This window comes from Solanum dulcamara, chromosome 4 (genome assembly GCF_947179165.1).
Source record: "Solanum dulcamara chromosome 4, daSolDulc1.2, whole genome shotgun sequence".
Classification (NCBI taxonomy): Eukaryota; Viridiplantae; Streptophyta; class Magnoliopsida; order Solanales; family Solanaceae; genus Solanum; species Solanum dulcamara.
Window position 1 is genome coordinate 8,949,949 of NC_077240.1, and position 22,701 is coordinate 8,972,649.

General features: G+C 33.5%; 3 protein-coding genes across 4 annotated transcripts; all 3 read right to left on the reverse strand.

Annotated features, from left to right (window-relative positions):
- Positions 1-361: 361 nt before the first annotated feature.
- LOC129886022 (vetispiradiene synthase 1) lies at positions 362-3,892 on the reverse strand. Of its 2 annotated transcripts, XM_055960532.1 has the most exons (6): positions 3,456-3,892; positions 3,080-3,356; positions 2,572-2,944; positions 2,263-2,481; positions 1,896-2,034; positions 362-1,747 (listed from the first exon to the last, which is right to left on the reverse strand). In XM_055960532.1, the coding sequence occupies exons 1-6, from the start codon at positions 3,573-3,575 to the stop codon at positions 1,205-1,207; spliced, it is 1,671 nt and encodes a 556-aa protein (XP_055816507.1). In that variant the 5' UTR covers positions 3,576-3,892; the 3' UTR covers positions 362-1,204. The 2 variants fall into 2 exon arrangements, with proteins under 2 accessions (XP_055816507.1, XP_055816506.1); XM_055960531.1 differs by having other exon boundaries at positions 3,080-3,891.
- A 9,091-nt stretch (positions 3,893-12,983) lies between these two features.
- Positions 12,984-16,045, reverse strand: LOC129886023 (vetispiradiene synthase 1-like). The gene is made up of 6 exons (XM_055960533.1): positions 15,820-16,045; positions 15,050-15,699; positions 14,743-14,961; positions 14,444-14,582; positions 14,098-14,343; positions 12,984-13,988 (listed from the first exon to the last, which is right to left on the reverse strand). The coding sequence occupies exons 1-6, from the start codon at positions 15,937-15,939 to the stop codon at positions 13,692-13,694; spliced, it is 1,671 nt and encodes a 556-aa protein (XP_055816508.1). The 5' UTR covers positions 15,940-16,045; the 3' UTR covers positions 12,984-13,691.
- A 1,732-nt stretch (positions 16,046-17,777) lies between these two features.
- On the reverse strand, positions 17,778-20,191 carry LOC129886024 (viridiflorene synthase-like). Its single transcript, XM_055960534.1, has 7 exons — positions 20,016-20,191; positions 19,644-19,920; positions 19,180-19,552; positions 18,871-19,089; positions 18,637-18,775; positions 18,249-18,494; positions 17,778-18,135 (listed from the first exon to the last, which is right to left on the reverse strand). Exons 1-7 carry the CDS (start codon positions 20,127-20,129, stop codon positions 17,839-17,841), a joined length of 1,665 nt encoding a protein of 554 aa, XP_055816509.1. The 5' UTR covers positions 20,130-20,191; the 3' UTR covers positions 17,778-17,838.
- Between the last annotated feature and the right edge of the window lie 2,510 nt (positions 20,192-22,701).

A 22,701-nucleotide genomic window follows, 5' to 3' on the forward strand; every position in this document is an offset into this window, starting at 1 on the left:
GTTTCTACATTGTTTTCTATGGGTTGTAATCGTAGTAGTTTACATTATTCTACAATATTTTTTATCTAGAAGTAGCTTCTAGCTTTTGGGCAAACTTGTACTGCAAACTGAAATCTGCAGTACAGTGAGGGATAATTGAAACTTCAAAACAGAGGGGGTCGTCTGTACTCTTTAGTACTTAGTAGTACTAGCCTTTGTACTATGCCTACTTCTTCTAGTCCTCATTCCATATAAATCAGCCATTCCACTAACCATTTGGCCATTGCCAATCTTAAAAAACAAAACCATTCATCTCTTTTATTTTTCTTTTTTCTCTCCAGATGGAAGGAATGTAAAAAGCATGGGTAAATGAAGTCTCTATTGAGGTAAAATATGGTGTGGAATGGATAGACGGGGGCGAGACAGAGCATGAGATGTGCAATTTTTACTTGCATTTTTACTTGCCCATTCCATGCACTGCCTCTTCCCTGGCTCTCCTCTCCCTACAATCCCTCCTTTTCTTCCCTTTTATTTATCTGTCTATGACTTTATAATGTCCTAGAACTCGAAAAAAAGAAGGTAATTGCTTAAATAATGAAATGGTCATAGTCAATAACATTATTTGATGGGGCTAGACAACTATAGACTGTTAGCCCTGGATTAGACCACAAGAACATTTGTTCGTTGTGACGTATGCAAGATTTTGTACAAGCATATACTGTCACAATTCGTCTTGCGTGAAGTTTTATGTTTGAGATTATGGAGGTTTAAGGTTCTATTTCCTACCCAACTTGATGTTTACAATTGTTTTATTTTCAAGCTTTATCCATTTATTATTCGCATATATTGGTTTTAAATACTATTTATACTCATATGTAAATCCTTTTTTTCCTAAGAATCATGTTAGGTGCGACATTCCTGAACCTTCCTTTGAAAATCTTGCCGGTAAGTTCTGCAGTCTAATTGTACATTAATAGGTTCAAGCTCGAGGTCAAGGGTATTAGCAAACAGGATTCAGTTAAAAGAAGTGATATATATTTTAAATGTAAATAATGATACAAAAAAATTTAGGGAGGTAACTTGACTGCACAATAACAACATGTATCGCCAACAACTCCTGCCTTAGCTAGCAACATAGATACCAACAAGGCATCAATCAAATACTTATAATTTGAGGGGATGGGAAGCAAGTGCTCTCAGATTTACGTAGACAACAACTGAAGATTTAAATTTCAATAGAGTCCACCAACAAGGAGATAATATGAGGTTTTAGTACTTTCTCCGGATGAGTGTATCCATCTTGATTGTGTTTATAAGTGACATCAATAATGCGAGCAAGATTGAGAATACGAGTGAGAATCTTTGTAGAGACAGGAGTTGGTCGAAGGATTCCTTCATTTACATCCTTCCATGCTGTCTCAGCCATTTCTTGAAATTTTTCCATGGCCTCTTCTGTGGATACACCATAATCTCTCATGTAACACTCAATTCCAGTTGCAATCTGACCTCTACCCTTCTCCACTTCATAGGTGGCTATGTCATCAATGACTCGACATAAGGTCACATTGGCTTCAAGAATTTTAGGATTCTTGGCCAACCATTCAAAATCTTCCTTGTTAGCAGATTTCATGCCCAAGTAGGATGTAGTCGTAAGCAAGTAATAAGTGCTAGTAGCTAATGCATTGCTAAGGTACTCAGAAACAGGCGGCATGTATCCTTCAATGAACCATTTTGCTTCCACAAAGTAGTTTCTTATGATTTCTTTCATCTGTCAATAACAAGCCAAGACATTCAACCATCAATACATATTCGAAGAATAAATTTCATTTAAAGCAAGAACGAGGGAGAAAAAGCTACACAATTGGTTGATAAATTGATTAATATTGAATTAACTTGGTATAAGTCACGACTCATACTCTTTCTTTCGCGTAGTGAACAACATCAGATCTACCATCCTTTGACAACTCTGCTTCATAATCCTTGTAGAGATCTAAAAGTGCTTTGTAACTGATTTTCATGTAATTAGGGAGCCGATCAATTTGGCTAATATCCCACCTAATAATTAAAAAAGAAATGAATTCGATAAGTTAATCAATTTAACAGAACATGTATCATACGAAGAAGCAGAAATCTCTAGTGTTTGACCTCTAGGCTTGTCTCGGATAATAAATTGTAGGGGCAAAAATTTATAATTGTAAACAAATATGTTGTTTGATATGGTCTTTTCCCGCCTTTATGGGATCATCTAATTAAGTGATAAAATGTTTGAGAAGTAGTCCATACCTCTGTATGGCATCGGTGTAGAGCTCAAGTTCTTTTACAACGCCATAAGCATCAAACGTATCATCTATTATCGAAATCATTGCTATAGTCTTAGCAAGCATGACGCGAGCCTGAGAATATTGAGGTTCAGCATACACACCCATGGTCCAAAAGTAACATTCCACTGCTCTATCCCTAGCATATGGAAGGGTTGTCACAAAATCCAAATCTTTCCACCACCTATAAAGTAAGTAACAACATATCAGATTCTGAGAAAATAGTATGAACAAATAATTTGTATTTTTAATTCAATTTAAAACAACAGTATACCTTGATACTTCACTGAGTTCGTGTTTGTGCAACATCTGGAGTAAGTTGTAATCCAATTTGGCAAATCGAAGCAACACATCATTCTTATATTCCTCCTCTTCGTAGATAGAGATGAAGTAGCGCGTCTCGACTCTTGGAATGCTCTTATGGAGAGATTGCTCAAGGGCATGTGTCACTTGTTTACTCAGAGGTGACTTCAAATGTGGAGCTGCAGACTCAAGATGAGCAGTGGAGAAAACAAGTGCCTCTTCCAAAATATCTTCTCCATGAGTCCTTACATGTGAAGCTTCGTATAAGTTCAATAAACCCCTGATGTCGTTGCTAAAAGATTCCTTGAACTTGCCGTTCGCATCTTGGAATCTGCTGAAAATTTCTGGATCATGAATGAAAATAAATGATAAGCTTTTAGTGAGAAAAAGTATAAAAAACAAAAATTCCTTGGTGTAAGAAAGAAATTAACATAAATATAACAATGAATAAACAAAAAACATGTGTATAATGGACCTACTTGGGGAGATATTGTAACCATGTTGTCTTAGGATTCGAAATTGAAGGGATAAAGTGTTTAAATCATTGTATTGATGAGCCTCAAAGTTTGGATCTGCTTTGTAAATTTGATCCAACATGTCGTCTATTTGTTTCTCAAAATGATAAGCAATGCCAAGACGCTCAACAATGTCTATCAGATTCAATTTCTCAGCCAATGTTGTTCCACAAGCAGCTGATAACATTCTCCTTGTTTGTTCCTTCAAAGTCTCAATCTCATGAGCATATTTTCCAGCAATCTGCAAATATATTTTTAAAAAAATTGTACGTTGAAAGTCAGAAATGAACTTCCTTATGATCCAACAAGACAAGAAGAGAACGAATTGACAATTAACTACCTTATTATCGAGGGAGAATGAATGGAAACGATCACCCCAAAGACTTGGAGAGAAGTCCGCAACAGGGCGAACAATCTCCTCCTCTTGATAGTTACTCATCACTGCCACAGCTGGGGCCATTTCTACAACACTTAGATTGTGGAAAATCAGAGAGATATCTGTTTTTTGCGTTTGGATTGATATGTCAACTTTTTATCTGTTATGTGCTAGAGAAAGTGATGATGGAAATGTATGAGAAGGAAATGAGTATTTTTATAATGAATGAATGAATGAATGATGAGAGCCTTTAATTTGCCACACCCACCTTTGACGATTGAAATTCTTTATAATATAATATACTAGTCCGGTGGCGGTTGACACACTTGACAATACTATATCGTCAGTACTGGTCTAAAGATATAATATGGCAACATATTTTTTTTTTCTCTTTTTTCTTTATGCAACTTATATATATACTTGCAGCCTACATTTTTTCTTTTACTTTTATCTAAATTCTTGTAAACAGCATGCCTTTTCTTCTACTTAATTAAAATGCTGTCATCCTTGACTATTTTTTTTCCTTATCATCCTTACTTGACTATATATAATTGTAATAATATATTTGCTAAGACAACTACTAGTTTGATGAACTTGCTATTCGTTTAGTACACGAACTGTACTAACCAAATTATCTCGAGAATATAATTTCTAGACTAGTTTATTTATAAAATCATCACAAGTTGATTAGGATAAGAGTCAGATATTCGGAATAAATTTATAATGTCAATCAAACACAATATAAATTTAATTTTAAATTTAAATATCTCACCTTATTCCGCGTACCAAACAATCATCTTAAATTTTTTTAGAATGTCCTGTGCACTAAAGGAGCCAAGATTTTCATCAAAGAAATTCAAAATATAAAGAAATAAACACCAATAAATATCAAAAGGATTCAATATTTACAATTTGAACCTTGTATACACTGTAATTTGTCAATAGTCAGATAAACACCCTTGCAAATATTCAGAAAGGATATTAAAAAGCACATGTTGAAAGTAAATAGTATCAGTGCTAACTTGATTTAATTTCTTACCTGTCTACTACAACGGCTCAATATTATTGGTGGCCTAAAATCGCACTTCAGTGAGAGGTCTTTATTTTTTTTTCAAGAAAAAAATTATTTTATATAAAAAAAAGTGATAATTGGAGTGTGAAACTCGTAAAAAATTAATATTTTAAGTATATTTATTATAAATATTTCTTTTTTAAAAAGAAACTTACGATCCTATTATTCTAAAAAAAAAGTGAGGTCTCTCAAATTTTGAGGCTAAGGCATTTGTTTTTTTAATTTGTCTATAGAGCCGCCTCTGCCTGTCCATTGCCAGAACGGTAATCTTCTTGTTGACTGCAGACTCAAAAAAATCTAAGTACCCATGCCTCCGATCAACATTAATTTGGGCTTACACGTAAAAGAGGATATAACTTTCAATATAGAGATTAATATATAGTAAAATCTCGATAAAGTAATATTCGATAAAGTAATAATTATTGGGGGAGAAAATAATATTTATTTTATTGTATAACTCTCTTTGTATTCTTACTCTCTTTTTCTGAATGAATTAAATGAGGGCACGAGACCCTCTATTTATAGGAGGAAGAAAACGCGTAAAAATTTTACGCGTTAATTTTCTACGCGTTCTTTTTCCTGTCAAAAGTTGGACGGTTTCTACGCGTTTTTTCTGTCAAAAGTTGTTGCGTATGTTTCTTCCTTTTTGAATTTTCTTTCTCCTACTTTTTTGACTTTTGTTGCATTCTCCCACTTAAAGATTTAATTGAGAATCAATTAAATCTTCACACCATCCTTTCTATCCAATTACTGCAATGTTACGTTTCTGCTAGGCCAATAGAAGATCGACACCATATGAATTTGTTACTGTTGATCGGCTTCGTAAACATATCTGCTAGGTTGTCATTAGTGTGAATTTTTTGAATATCCACACCGCCTTCTTCTACCTTTTCACGAACAAAGTGTTACTGAACTCATATGTAGTTTGTCCTTGAATGAAATGCCTGATTCTTTGCAAGATGCAATGCGCTCTGACTGTCACAAAATAGAGCAACCTTCTCTTGTTTGTGCCCGAGCTCCTCCAATAACATCTGCATCCATATAGCCTCTTTGCTAGCTTGTGTAGCTGATACATATTCTGCTTCCGTCGTAGATGTAGCCACGATAGATTGCAGTTTTGAAACTCAGCTTACAGCTCCTCTAGCAAGAGTAAACACATAATATGTGGTGGACTTGCTTTTATCAAGATCACCTACATAGTCTGAATCAACATAACCTTTAACAGTAAATTCTAATTCTCCATAACACATTGCAACATCTGAGGTACCCTTGATGTATCTCAGGATCCTCTTAACAGTATTCCAATGCTTTCTACCAAGATTAACCATGTATCGACTAACCACTCCCATTGCTTGTGCAATGTCAGGTCTTGTACATACCATGACGAACATTAAACTTTCCACTGCTGATGCATACGGTACTCGAGATATCTCCATCCTCTCTGCTTCATTTCTAGGACTCATACTTGAGGATAACTTGAAATTAATAGGAAGTAGAGTAGAAATTGACTTACAGTCTTGCATTTTGAAGCATCGCAAGATTTTCTTCAAGTAGTTCTTTTGAGAAAGCCAATTCTTCCTATTAATTCTGTCTCGGTGAATTTGCATTCCTAGAATCTTGTTTGCTGGTCCCAAGTCCTTCATTTCAAACTCCCTAGCCAACTGTGTCTTTAAATTTGTGAGACGATCTTTGTTGGGGCCTACTACCAACATGTCATCAACATTCAACAACAAAATAACAAAATCGCCATCACCAAATCTCTTGTAATAAACACAAGGATCTGAATTATGTTTGTTGTATCCAAGGCTTTTAATGAAGGAATCAAATCTCTTATACCAACACCTCAGCGCCTATTTGAGACCATATAGAGATTTGTTCAACCTGTAAATCAAGTTCTTTTTTTCCTATTCTTCAAAACCTTCTAGTTGGAGCATGTAAATTTTTTCTTCAAACTCTGCATGAAGAAATGCAGTTTTGACATCTAACTGCTCCAAGTACGAGTCAAATGTAGCACACATCGCCAGGACCACTCGAATTGTTGTGAGTCGAACCACCGGAGAAAATATATCATTGAAGTCTATACCTTCTTTCTAAGCGAATCCTTTCACCACCAATCTTGCACGATACTTCTCCACATGATCATTACCATTGCGTTTGATCTTGTAGACCAATTTTTTTCCAATAGCCTTCCTTCTTTATGGTAATTGAACAAGATCCCATATTTTATTTTTATGAAGAGCTTCAATTTCTTCTTGCATTACTGCCATTCACATAGATGATTCTTGGCCTTTCATAGCCTCGTGAAAAGTTGAAGGCTCTTCATCCTTTGTTAATAGACAATATGAAACATTGCCCTAGAATAATATGAGTGCCAAGCTGGTTCTCTTCTCTCCCTAGTTGACCGTCGAACTTGTGGAGTTTCGATCTTAGCTTGCTCTTGTTCTTCGTGCTCTGGTGCTGCTTCAGAAGAAATTGGAACTTCTTCTATTTCTTCAACTTCAACTGTAGTAGTCTCTGATTTTTCTTTCGAAGCACTATCTTCTTTTGCTTGTATCTTGTTTTCAACAAATACAATATCCCTGCTGATTATCACCTTGCAAAAAGTGGGATCCACAAGCGATACCCCTTGACTCCATCAACATACCCTAAGAAAATGCATTTCTTGGATTTTGGATCCAACTTCGATTTTTCTTGGGTGTTGTACATAACATAAGTAGAACTTCCGAATATATGTAAGCGAGAATAATCAACTGATTTTCCTGTCCACATCTCCATTAGCGTTTTTAGATCAATTGCGTTTGATGGTGACCCATTGATCACATAACAGGCGGTTTTGACTGCTTCTCCTCAGAATGATTTTTCCAACCCTGCAGTTGCCAACGTAGCTCTTTCTGTTCCAACAAGGTTCTGTTCATCCGCTTTGCTACTCCATTTTATTGTGAAGTATATGCCACCTTGAACTGCCTTTTAATACTTTCTTATTTACAAAAGTTATCAAATTCATCACCAGTGTATTCTCCTCCATTATCTATCCTCAAATACTTGATATTTTTCTCATATTCAAGTTCCACCACACTTTGAACTGTTTGAAAACTGGAAAAATATCTGACTTTCTGTAACAACCCCTAAAATGTTGTATGTCGGTATTTCAATTCTCGACGAAAATAATACAGTCTCTGTATTTTGGGCATAACTTTTTATAGGTTGGTCCAAATTAGGTGATTCAAATTTTTGGGTAACCACAACATACTTACCTACAACTTTCATGAATAACATATCTTAAGATTCGGAGTATAAGTAGGTCAAATAAATTAATCTTTGCAAGATATAGTACTGTGACAGAATTGAGTGTTTATAGAAGAAAATTCATATCTCACTATAGGTTGCTCCAAATTGGTTGATTCTTGAACTATATGAAACTAGACTTCCATATCTACAATTCTTATGAAGACACCAAATCCTAATAAGGAATTTATCTTATTCAAACGCAGCTTCGAAAAAGAGTATTCTGTTAAAAAGAACTCATCTTACCTACCATGGAAACATCTAGATACATTTGACATCATTCATGACATAAATTGTCCTCCATTTAACATCATCCATTACATCAATATATTTCATTAAATTTTTAGATTTTTTTTTATAATTATTTTATTTATTGTTAGGTCACTCTTTCCCACCTATAAATACCCACCTTATTTCCTCATTTTATTCATCAAGCTTTCTTAAGCAATTCTTCTCTCTATATACTTCTTCTCAAATATAGTTTTAGTTTTAGTAGTATAAAAATACTACTCCAATTATTCTTATACTCCGGGTAGTACACAAAACGCTCCGGCGAGAAGAAAAGGCTAGGGGTCCAAGAGTGTTCCAATTCAGAGTAAACCTTTGGATTTAAGGTATGTAAGGCTTTCATAGCATTGGATTGAGTTCGTCCATGCGCCCAATATTTAAATTCATTATAATTGAGTTATAGTTGAGTTTTATCCAAATCTTGAATTCTAGATGAATTAATTCTTCTTCTATTGAGTTTGATATATTTATGCATTAATATTATTATTATTGTTATCTCTTATATTATTGGAATTATTGTTCATGGCTACTTTCCCATGAATCCTAATTGATTTGATGTTCATGAATATTTTTACATATGTTTTGAGTAAGATGTTGGCTTTTTATTATTTTCATTGATAAAAAGAAAGTTATATGAATTAATACTATATATGTATTTTATTGAGTTTTAAAAGAGCAAAAGAGTTGAGTTTGAATGAATTTGAGCAAATGATATTTTGAGCAAGATGTTTTGATGAGATGTAAATGATGTTTTTGGGAAGTATAATAATTGATGAACATGAAATGAGATGAGTTTGATGATTTAAATTAAAGTCCAATGAGACTAGATGATGAGTTTAATATGAGGACATATTTTGGGAGTAGTATTGATCACCGAGTTGGGTAAGAGTTTAATTGACTCAAACCCCAGAACTACGTAGCCAGCGTAGGATGGAGGCTATGCCTCTTAAGTCCCAAAAAGAGGACTTTGATGAGTGGATCCAAGATGGTGATGTCCTTTACCTGGCAAGGTATTGGATGGATGTGGCAACGACATCGCTTCGTTGTATCATCGCTAGCTCATAAGTGATGATTGTCGGTTAGAGAAACTCCCAACTGAGTAAGCATTGCTTATTACTATTATTTTTATTATTATATTTTAAACTTGCATTACATATTGATGTTGAGATGATGTTGAGTTCTGAGCTGAGTTTTATTGAGAGGAGTTTCTTGATATCTGTCCTTACCTTCTTGCCATTTTACATACTCGTACATTCCACATACTGACGTCATTCGACCTGCATCGTTTTATGATGCAGATACAGGTATTAGAGATCCTCAACAGGCGCATCCTTGAAGATCATTTCTTTTCGGCTATTTGGTGAGTCCTTCTTGTATTCGAAGGAACTCCTTATCCTTTTATTATTGTTGAGTGTGATGTTTCTTTTGAGGTAGCCATGTACATGTCATTGGCACCATCTAAGAGTATTAGAGGCTTCATAGACAGAGTCTGATGATGTAATCGGAGTAGTTCTCCTTAGAAACTATTTCTTATAAGAATTATCTATTTTTTCTTTGATTATGACAAGCCCACATTAGTATTCTTAAGTCTTCCGCTGATGAATAAATAAGAAATGAGACTAAGTGGTTCTCTCGGAAGCCAGAAATGGTTTCTGAGTGCCGGCCACGCCTAGGGTATCCTCTCGGGGCGTGACACTTTCTCTTGATTGGATACACACAACTTCTCTTGAAGTAATTGTCGATAAATGATGCGAAGTATTTTGCTCTTCCTAGAGACTCCACCGGTGCTTTCCAGATATCAAAGTGGATCAAATCAAATATATCCTTGCCTTTAGCAGAGGAACTGCTAAACTTCAGTCTATGTTGTTTACTGGTAGCACAATGCTCATAAAAAGGTAATGAAACCTTTTTGAGCCCTGGAAAAAGCTTTTGCTCAGCAAGAATCTTCAATCCTCATTTCGACATATGGCCAAGTTTACGATGCCACATCATCGTTGATTCTTCAAATGAACTTGCTGACGCGGTTGATATTTCTCTTTCTTGGTGTGTTTTACCTTTAAGCACATATAAATTTGCAGCAAGTTTTTCTGCTTTCATCACTACAAACGCTCCTTTTGATATTTTCATGCATCCACCATGAGTCTTATATAAACATCCAGTATCATCTAATTATCCCAAAGACAATAGATTCTTTCTCAAGTCTTTTACATGTAGTACCTCCTGGATGGTGCGTACCGTGCCATCATACATTTTTATTTTGATGGACCCAATACCAATAATATCCAAAGCATGAGCGTCTCCCATGAACATAGACCCTCCTGAGATATGATTATATTGATGGAACCATTCTCTCCAAAAAGTCATATGCCATGTTGCTCCTGTGTCCATGATCCAGACATCAGTGAAATGTTTTCTTCCTTTATTAGTTGATATTGCTTCACTACTTAAAATATCGCCATCATCTAAGGTGCTTGCAACATTCCCTTGAGCATTTGATGACTCAGGGTGTTCACTCTTCTTCTTGAACCAACAATCTTTCTTGAAGTGCCCTTTCTTGCCACAGTTGTAACACTTGATATTCTTCTTACTTTTTGATTGAGATCTACCATATCATGATTGTGACTCCCACTGGGGTCACATTCCATTGGTCTTCCTTTCACCATCATCAAAGCTTAGCTTGCTGCGAACTTGTTTGTCTGTCTTCCTTATTTTTGTGCCAATTTTCTTCTTCTAAGACATCGACTACAATTTCATCAAAAACTAGACTATCTGTATTGTTTGTCAGGTTGATGATGAGTTGATCATATGAGTCAGACAGATTTTGAAGTAGAAACTCCGCACCTTTAGTCCCCTCTATTTTGCAATCCATTGTTGTAAGTTACGAAAACAGAGTATTCAAAGTATTGATGTGTTCAGTAACCGACATGGACTCTTCTATTCGAAGAGTATACAATATTCTTTTTAAGAAGATTTTATTATGCAAAGGCTTGGCCTCATACAATCCTTTAAGAGTATCCCATATTTCCTTCGCCGTTCGTTTTTCAGCCACACTAGACAACACTTGATCAGCTAGTGTCAAGTGTAGATCAGCAACTGCGTTACTGTCTATGTCGTTCCACTTGCTGTCATCAGTAAAGTTTGTGGGTCTGGCTTCAATTACATCTAAGCAATTGTCTTTTCTCAATATCACTCTTATTTTCATTTTCCACAAGATGAATATTTAAATTATGTTCTGATTTTGTATTTCTTTTTTTCATTTATATATTGTGATTAAAGTTTTAAGAAGGATATACCTAGGTTGTATTTTTTTTCTTCTTTGATTATTTTTTTGTGTTTTCTCTTTATTAGACTTCATAAGTTTAATTTTCTATAAATTTGTGATTTTCGTAAGTCTGTATTTTTATTTGGACTCAAATAAGCATTTGTGACTTTGCTGGAAGTTTGCTAACTACTGATCAAAGTTCAAAATTTACGATCAATTTCTTAAAAGAAATTAATTTCAAACATTAAAATACGCTCCTCATTTGGTGTTTCTTGTCACGCTTTTAAAGATTTATTTGTAATTGTGATATTTTATTACTCATTACACGTATGTTTTAATAGAATTTTAACAGGTCTAACAAATGCATAAAAATTTACATGGAATACACGTGCAATGCACATGTCCAGAAACTAGTACTAGTGAAAATCTCCAAAGTGTAAAATTGAATTACTAAAACGTTCCTAAAAATGGGACTATTTTACCCTTCTTCAATCAAACACCCCTTCAATTACCTGTCATTATTATACATTTATACTCATCAAATATCCCTGTATAATTCAATTTACTATATTTTTTAATCTCAACCCGTTTGCTTTACCTACAAAAAACCTCACTCCTCATAATATGATTGATTCTTCTCCCTTACCTATAAATATTAATTATTGCTATAACAAATAAGGGGAATGAAGAGTTGCAAGGTATAATAAAAGGTTTAGTTTTTTTCGATACAGTTGAAGCAAACAAACCAACTAAGAATTTCTTTTGTTAGCTTGACTGAGGGTGATGTATTTTTGTAGCAACTTTTAAAAGGGTACGTTATAGAAATTCATCAACACTATAAGAATAATTTTAAGTATTACAATTCAATCAATTTTACATATTTTTATTTTATAACTCAAACACGTCGTATAATAGTTATGTGATTTTTAAAAAACCAATAATATGAGGTCACGTGCAACACATATCCAAAAACTAGTATATATATAAAAAAAAATTGAAATTTTGTTGTTATTATTAGCATGATAGGCAACACAGTCCATTGTTGCATGATATGATAATGTTAACATCATCAGCTAACAGTGGATTGTCTGGTAAATGGATCAGCTAGACTGTCTGGTGCCCACAGCACAACGCGTCTCACCTATTTAATTTGCTCCTTGGTGACTTGAACTCAAAATCTTAGATTGAAGGTGAAGGGTGTTTTCAGAGACACATTGTAACGCAGATTAAAAATATTATTTGTATGAGCTGTAATTCTAATTTGAAGAGTATTAATTTAAACGAGCTTTTATCTAAAAGTAGCTTTTAATTTTTGGGCCAAACATTGTTATTGTACTACGAACTGAATCTGCAGTACAATGGGACTCAATTAAAACTTAGAAACAGAGAGGTCATATGTATGTACTCCTCAATTAGTGGTACTATCACTTGTACTATGACTATTTCTTCTTCGGGTCCTAACTCCATCATAAAGCAGCCATATTGCACTAACCTTTTGGCCATTGGAAATTTTCAAGAAAAGGCCTTTTCATTTGTACTCCAGATGGAAGGAATGTTTAAGCATTATTGGTGAAGGGAGACCCTATTGAGGTAAACTGTGGTGTGGAATATCAAAGGTGGAGAGGATAGACAGGGACGAGGCAGCGCATGAGATGTGCAATTTTACTAGTTGCCCATTCCATGCACAGCCTCTTCCCTGGCTCTCCTCCCCCGACAATCTCTCTTTTTCTCCATTTTTATTTCCTTGTTTATGAATATAATGTCCAAGAACTCAAAAAAAAAAGGAATTGCTAAAATTATGAAATGGTCAGTCAATAATATTTATTTTTTTGATGACATTTGTTTTGTTTGCTTTAGCGTATGCAGAATTTTGTACAATCAGTCTCGGTATAGTATCACAATTCGTCTTATAAGTAGTTTCATGATTGAGAATATGGTGATTATAATTTACTTCGTGTCAGTAATTGATACTTTGAATTTTTTTATTATTATTTGACATTTCATTTCCTTGTGGTTGAATTGCAACTGCTGAAGCGTATTCTTTCACACCATTTTCGGAATTGTCTAGCTAAAAGAAAGTAGGTACATTAAAAGAAGTAATAGAATTCAAATGTCAATGATGATTCAAGAAAATTGGAGGAGTTAACTTCACTGCACCATAACATGCATCGCCAGCAATTCCTACCCTAGCTAGCTACAGAGATACCAACAAGGCATCTGTCAAATGTAGATCAAATACTTATTTGAGGGGCCAGGAACAAAGTGCTCCCAAATGTACGCAACAATTGATGATTTAAATTTCAATTGAGTCCACTAACAAGGCAATAATGTGAGGTTTTAGTACTTTTTCAGGATGAGTGTATCCATCTTGATTGTGCTTGTAAGTGACATCAATAATGCGAGCAAGATTGAGAATACGAGTGAGAATCTGTGTAGAGACGGGAGTTGGTCGTAGAATTCCTTCATTTACATCCTTCCACGCTATCTCAGCCATTTCTTGAAATTTTTCCATTGCCTCTTCTGTTGATACACCATGATCTCTCATGTAGCACTCAATTCCAGTTGCAATCTGACCTCTACCCTTCTCAACCTGGATTGGAAATTAGAATGTGTGGTATAAGTATGAAATCATTTTTATCACTTCATGGTTGCAACTAGGTAAACATATAAAATCTAAGTTTATTTGATGCAATGTATACCTCGTAGGTGGCTATATCATCAATGACTCGACATAATGTCACATTGGCTTCAAGAATTTTAGGGTTCTTGGCCAACCATTCAAAATCTTCCTTGTTTGCAGACTTCATGCCCAAGTAGGATGTTGTCGTAAGCAAGTAATAAGTGCTAGTAGCTAATGCATTGCTAAGATACTCAGAGACTGGCGGCATATATCCTTCAATGAACCATTTTGCTTCGACAAAATAGTTTCTCACGATTTCTTTCATCTGCCAACAACAAGCCAAGACATTCAACCATCAATACATACACAATTGGTTGATAAATTGATTAATGATTAATTAACTTGGTATAAGTCAGGATTCATACTCTTTCTTTCGCGTAGTGAACAACATCAGATCTACCATCCTTTGACAACTCTGCTTCATAATTGTTGTAGAGATCTAAAAGTGCTTTGTAACTAATTTTCATGTAATCAGGGAGCCGATCAATTTGGCTAATATCCCACCTAATAAATGGAAAAAGAAATGAATTTGATAAGTTTATTAGTGTAACAAAACATACATCATAGGAAGAAGGAGAAACGTCTAGTGTTTGACCTATAATCTTTCCCCACCTTTATGCAATCATCTAATTAAATCATAAATTGTTCGAGAAGTAGTTCGTACCTCTGTATGGCATCAGTGTAGACCTCAAGTTCTTTTACAATGCCATAAGCATCAAACGTGTCATCTACTATTGAAATCATTGCTATAGTCTTAGCAAGCATGACACGAGCCTGAGAATACTGAGGTTCAGCATACACTCCCACCGTCCAAAAGTAGCATTCAACTGCTCTGTCCCTAGCATATGGAAGTGTTGTCACAAAATCCAAATCTTTCCACCACCTATAAAGTAAGTAACAGCATATTAGATTCTGAGAGTCACTATCAACAAATAATAGTAATATTTTTCATGTAAATTACATTAGCGTACCTAGATACTTCGCATAATTCTTGTTTGTGCAACATCTGAAGTAAATTGAAATCCATTTTTGCAAATCGAAGCAACACATCATTCTTAAATTCCTCCTCTTCGTAGATGGAGATGAAGTAGCGTGTCTCGACTCTTGGAATACTCTTATGGAGAGATTGCTCAAGGGCATGCGTCACTTGTTTACTCAGAGGTGACTTCAAATGTGGAGCTGCAGATTCAAGATGAGCAGTGGAAAATGAAAGTGCCTCTTCTAAGATGTCTTCTCCATGAGTCCTTACGTGTGAAGCTTCATATAAGTTCAAAATACCCTTGATGTCATTGCAAAGAAATTCCTTGAATTTGCCGTTTGCATCTTGGAATCTGCTAAAAAGTTCTGGAGAGATATTGTAACCATGTTGTCTCAGTAGTCGAAACAGAACGGATAAATTGCTTAAATCACTGTATTCATGACTCTCAAAGTTAGGATCTGCTTTGTAAATGTGATCCAACATGTCTTCTATTTGTTTCTCAAAATGGTAAGCTATGCCAAGGCGCTCAACAATATCTATCAAATTCAATTTATCAACCAATGTTGCTCCACACGCTGCTGACAACATACTCTTTGTTTGCTCTTTCAACGTTTCAATCTCCTGAGCATACTTTTCCGCAACCTATAAATTTATTCATTCAAATGAAAATGAATATATGCATTTTATTATTAAACAGGATAAATATTTGTCCTTTGAACTTACAACCAGATTATATATGTGAAAGACAAATTAATTAAATACCTGATTATCAAGGGAGAAAGAATGGAAACGATCACCCCAAAGACTTGGTGAGAAGTCAGCAACAGGACGAACAATCTCCTCCTCTTGGTAGTTACTCATCACTGCAGCAGCTGGGGCCATTTCTAGCTAGTACTCTTAGCTTGTGGAAATGCAGTGTTTTTTTTTTCCCACTTGTTAGGTGGTAGAGAAATTGAACAAGTGATGATGGAAATGGAAGAGAAGGAAATGAATATTTATAGTGAATGGTGAGAGTGTTTTGTCACAGCCATCAGTTTTTGACTATATAGTAGTTTTAAGCAAAAACTAAAAAATGTATAGAAGTTAAATAAATTCTATTTTACTAACTTTGTTTCCTTCTTTGGCGTCTGTTTAGTCCCATGTCCCATGTTCCCTAGGGTTTCTAGTGTCAATTCAAAAAACGACGTATAAAACATAAAATATTACTACTAGTAGTATGGGACATTGTATACTGTGCATTATTTTGTCTGTGGTCTTCTTCTTTTTTTCTTTTCTCATTATTGCACATATGTGAGGTCTCTTTTGATGGCACACAGAATATAAAATATTGGATTTCGTCGAGTGCAGAATGTAACAACTTTGAATTGAAAATCATGTCCCAAAAGAAAAATAAAGGAAGATATGCAATATTTGATTTTAACTTATTGAATTAAACATATATTATTTCTACAGTTCTTGATGGCTTAATTGAATGATAGAAGAAACATACATCATTTTTGCGCACTTATATTTCCGGTTCAAAGTTGAGTAATTCTACGCCATCCTATTTTATTAAGTTAATGTTGAATTTATACAAATTGAAATTGTAACTAATTCAGTGGAATAGACAAAATGCAATATTTTTATGCACACTTTTTTTTATTTCATAGTGTGCTTTTATTTGCCCGATTTGAACAGACTTGAAAATTGACAGTTTATTGAAGAATAGAAAAATCTCTCAAATGCATATAGTTTTATATATCGGCATATTCTTATGAACCATAAAATATAGAGTATTAAATTTCTCTGATCCTTTTGATTTATCATTTTATAAGCAACAAAAGAAAATAAATGGCCCTTCACAACTTTATAAAATTAAAATCATTAATTTATTTTTTAATTCCACCTTACTATCAAAACATTATTAGTTCGAGAAGATGAAGGATTTAGTCTAAAGTATTAAATATTATTTAATTGTTTTCTTATTAGGTGTGTCAAAATCTTAAATAATTTATAAATTCTCTTCTTTTTTTTCCGCCGGGAATGGACTGAGGTTGTAGGAAAATGCAGAGCGTTTATATCGATGATAACACTCTTTGATGGCATTCATTTGAACAATAATGCTGGGTTCAACTTCGTTCTTGGATTCACAATACATGCATGGGCTAAGCTTCCAAGGATTGATGTATCATTTACTTACCGTAATGGATTTGCGGAGTTAATTTGGAAGGAATAATAGGAAGTTGATCAATGAAGTTTTTTTTCGTGTCAAAATGAGAAATACTATAAACTTAACATAACGCATCAAAATTAGGAAGGAGAATAGTTAATAATAAAATTGTAGATATTTACAAGTAAAAGAATCAAAAATTCATATTTTAATTAGCTAAAGATTAATCGTGTTTAGTTAGATATCACAAAAACTAACATTAAAATTTATGAATAGCTAAAGGACTAAAAGTATTATGAACCCTTATCAGAAGTATATAAGATTTTATTAGATTTAAGTACTAGCTAGTGGATCACCTGCTTAGATAAAGCTTCTTCTTTTTTTTTTTCTTCATTCTTTCTCCTCATTGTTAGATAATCAATATATTTGCTTTGTTTAAAATCTTATAATTTAATTTAGCAAATAAAAGATAATCGAGGTAGGTACAAAAGAAGTGATATTATTCATATATCAATAATTAATGGTACAAAAAGTTTTAACAATACTAGTACATGAAACTTCACAATGCGGTTGCAAAATTGTAAAATTTAAGTGGCTTATATAGATGGAACAAAAAAGAATGACTCAATGGTTTAGATCTCAATGGAGTCCACCAGTAGCGCGATGATGTGAGGTTTTAGTACTTTTTCGGGATGAGTGTATCCATCTTGATTATGCTTGTAAGTGACATCTATAATACGAGCAAGATTGAGAATGCGAGTAAGAATTTCTGTTGAAACAGGTGTTGGTCGAAGAATTCCTTCATTTACATCCTTCCATGCTATCTCAGCCATCTCTTGGAATTTCTCCATTGCTACTTCAGTTGATACATCATAATCCCTCATATAACACTCAATTCCTGTTGCAATTTGGCCTCTACCCTTCTCAACCTGGAATGCCGGCAATTATAATTCATGTATAAGTATATGAAATCAATTTGTATGGAATTACTGCAACTCTTATAATTAAGATGATTTATGTAGTGTAATGCGATGTTAATTACCTCATACGTTGCTATGTCATCAACAACTCGGCATAACGTCACATTGGCTTCAAGAATTTTAGGGTTCGTAGCCAACCATTCGAAATCTTCTTTTGTAGCTGACTTCACTCCCAAATAGGATGTCGTAGTTAGCAAGTAATATGTGCTGGTAGCTAATGCGTTGCTAAGATACTCAGAAACAGGCGGCATATATCCCTCAATGAACCACTTTGCTTCGACAAAATAGTTTCTCACAATCTCCTTCATCTATTTAACAGAAAAACAAGACATTCAACCATCAATATTCCCATAACAGATCTAAGTGTAATAAAGAAACATAAGGTAAATACAAGTGATTTTAGATAGAAATTAAAACATTCATGGATATATAGAAGTCAGTGAGACGTACTCTTTCTTTTGCGTAGTGGACAACATCGGATCTGCCATCCTTTGACAACTCCTTTTCATAATCATCATAGAGATCCAAAAGAGCCTTAAAACTGATTTTCATGTATTCTGGGAGTCGATCAATTTGACTCACATCCCACCTAATAAAAAAGAAAGAGATTTAATAAATTTCCCTTCTAAGAAACTAACCGTCCAATAATTAAATCCACAAACTGTTGCAGAGGCAAGTTCATACCTTTGTATGGCATCGGTGTAAACCTCGAGTTCTTTTACAATTCCATAAGCATCAAACGTATCATCTATTATCGAAATCATTGCTATAGTCTTAGCAAGCATGACGCGAGCCTGAGAATATTGAGGTTCAGCATACACACCCATGGTCCAAAAGTAACATTCCACTGCTCTATCCCTAGCATATGGAAGGGTTGTCACAAAATCCAAATCTTTCCACCACCTATAAAGTAAGTAACAACATATCAGATTCTGAGAAAATAGTATGAACAAATAATTTGTATTTTTAATTCAATTTAAAACAACAGTATACCTTGATACTTCACTGAGTTCGTGTTTGTGCAACATCTGGAGTAAGTTGTAATCCAATTTGGCAAATCGAAGCAACACATCATTCTTATATTCCTCCTCTTCGTAGATAGAGATGAAGTAGCGCGTCTCGACTCTTGGAATGCTCTTATGGAGAGATTGCTCAAGGGCATGTGTCACTTGTTTACTCAGAGGTGACTTCAAATGTGGAGCTGCAGACTCAAGATGAGCAGTGGAGAAAACAAGTGCCTCTTCCAAAATATCTTCTCCATGAGTCCTTACATGTGAAGCTTCGTATAAGTTCAATAAACCCCTGATGTCGTTGCTAAAAGATTCCTTGAACTTGCCGTTCGCATCTTGGAATCTGCTGAAAATTTCTGGATCATGAATAAGAGAAAAAGATAATTAGTTTTCTCGCAGAAATAAAAAAAAATTAAAAATGGTGCGGCATATATGTAATGGACCTACTTGGAGAGATATTGTAACCATGTTGTCTTAGGTTTCGAAATTGAAGGGATAAAGTGTTTAAATCATTGTATTCATGAGCCTCAAAGTTTGAATCTGCTTTGTAAATTTGATCCAACATGTCGTCTATTTGCTTCTCAAAATGATAAGCAATGCCAAGACGCTCAACAATGTCTATCAGATTCAATTTCTCAGCCAATGTTTTTCCAGAAGCAGCTGACAACATACTCCTTGTTTGTTCCTTCAAAGTCTCGATCTCTTGAGCATAGTTTTCAGCAACCTGTAAATTAAAGTTATTTGTAAGAAAATGTTCATTATTGGGAACAGTACTAATTAACCAAATAAGGGATAGTGAAGGAATTTATAATGAATTACCTGATTGTCAAGAGAGAATGAATGGAAACGATCACCCCAAAGACTTGGAGAGAAATTGGCAACAGGGCGAACGATCTCCTCTTCATTGTTAAGGAGGTGGCTAGCTAGGGCCATTATATTTCTTCAAAACTGGATCTAATTAGCTTGTGAAAAAACAGAGAGCCTTTTTTTTCTTTCTTTTGTTAGTTGGTGATAGGGAATTGAAGTAAACAAGTGTTGATGGAAATGAAAGAGAAGGAGTATTTAGTATTTATAGTGGTGCGAGCCTTAATAATTACTTCATTCTCTTGGGAAATTCTTTCTGCTGCATGCAGTCCATCCGGTTGCCTTACTTTGACTATATTAGTCTATATACTTAGCTGGTTGTCCCATGTCGGGGTTGGATCCCGAGTCAATTATAAGGTTAATTTTCATGTCAAAAACTATTTTCCTAAAAAATAGCCAAAAATAAAAGATATTTTCTAAAAAATATTTCCAATCACTAACCAAACTATAAAAAATATTTTCCGAAAAATAGTTGTCACTCACCAACCAACACATGAGAAAATTTGTTAGAAACCAACTTGTTTTAACATTTTACTTCGTACCAAACACAGCCTTAATGGAATTTTTTTCTCCAAAGCTGTTAGATGGGCATAGGCGCATAGCGGCATAGCCAATACAATAAATTAACTTATTGAATTAAACATATTATTTACAAAGTTCAAGATTGATGGCTTATCTGAATGAAAGAAGAAACATAAATTATTTGCAAGCATGTTTTTCCGTTCAAAGATGAATTATCTATGCCATCGTATTTTACTTGGCTAATGTTGATTTTTATGCGATGTAACTAATTCAATTATAAGAGATGATATGCAATATTGTATGAACAATTTTCTCCAAACATGCTTTAATTTTCTTCGTGATTATTAAAACTTTTTATTAAGATGATTCGATAAATTTAAAATTAATTGCTTTTAAATGTGTAATGTAACATTTTTTTGGAAACAAATTAATAAGAAAATAGTTTCAAACAAATTTAACCAAATGAAAGTAACTTTAGAAAATAAAGAAGTGAAATAAGTCTGACTCCATATTCAATCTGGCTCTCAATTTCTTCCCAGTTAGAATTTTATTTTTCAATTATAAGAGTGATTTTATAAAATAAAATTATAATACTGTTAAAATGCTTATTGTAATAGATATTTGAATCGAAATTGACATATATATAAACACACATTAATAAATACACTAGTATACGTATCCGCGCGATGCGCAGATTATTTTAAAAAACTATATTAATACATTGTAAGATATGTGAATTAAAGTAAAGAATCTATAAACACTTCTTAATTAAATAATATTTTGATACAGCAAAATCTTAAGACTAATGAAAACAAAATTAATGTTTAGGACTTCATAATATATGAAATAGAAGGACAATCTGCAAAGAACTTGATTTTATCGCACACAAAAGAAAAACAAATGATAGGTAAAAATTTACTAACAAATCATTTTTCTTCAAACTCCATCTTATAGATTGAATAGAATTCTAAGTATTTGCGATTGGATCACTCTTTCCACACCAACTTAATTGCATAACTTGTCTGCTTTCTCTGTCTAGACTCTTATGTTAGAAAGTTCAACCAATAAATTCATGTAATAATCAAAGCCTAAAATTGCATAATTTCAGAAAAATAAGTTTGAATAAATTTATTTGCTTTATCGACCTTTATGAAATAAAATTATAATACTGTTAGAATGCTTATTGTAACAGACATTTAAACCGAAATTGACATATATATAAACACACATTAATAAATATATTTTTTCACATCATTAATTTTAAATGTGATGACTAATCATATTATATCATCATCATATCATATCATCTATCTATCTATATTATTATAAAAGCACCAATATAAATATTGATGGACCAAAATATCCACTAAAAGTTGATTTACTTATTTTCCCTTTTAAGTTAAAATTTTCTCAATCTAAAAAATTACTAATAGGCATAAATATAATTTTATACTAGGACTAAACAAAACATATTTATATTAAGACTGAATTTATTGTAGGATACGTATTATCCTATTAATACTAGGAGCGTAACATTAAATCTATTTCAAGTAAATTATGAGTAGAAAATTTTTTCAACTTTAATAATATTGATCGATCAAAATATCCATTAAATATAGAACGACTTTTATACCCTTAAGGAGTAAATATTTAATATTTATAACTTTAATTAATTTCAAAGTCCTACATATTTGCATAATAATTAAATAACAATTATTTAAAAAAAATGACAATTTTTTCTATTGTAGAAAAATAGTAAATTGTAATTTTATCTATTATAGAGTTTTCACTAAAGAAAAAATTGTTCAATCAATAATTTGATGAGTCGAATCTCGATTCAGAAATCGAGGTAAGATCCTGGATGGGGTGTCAAGGTGGAATTTCGTGCCGGATGTTGGAGTCGGATTTCAGATCGAAAGTCGAGGTCGAGTCCCGGATCAAGTATCGGAGTAAATTTATAATAGGATAATTTGTAATCAAGTAGATAATTCGTAAGTAGTTTATGTTTTTTTTTATAAATAAAAAGTGAATTCATTTTGAAAAGAAATAAAATCTCTCTACTTTTCAATTTATTTAATTATATCTCTTGTTATTTTAATATATTATCACTGAGATATTT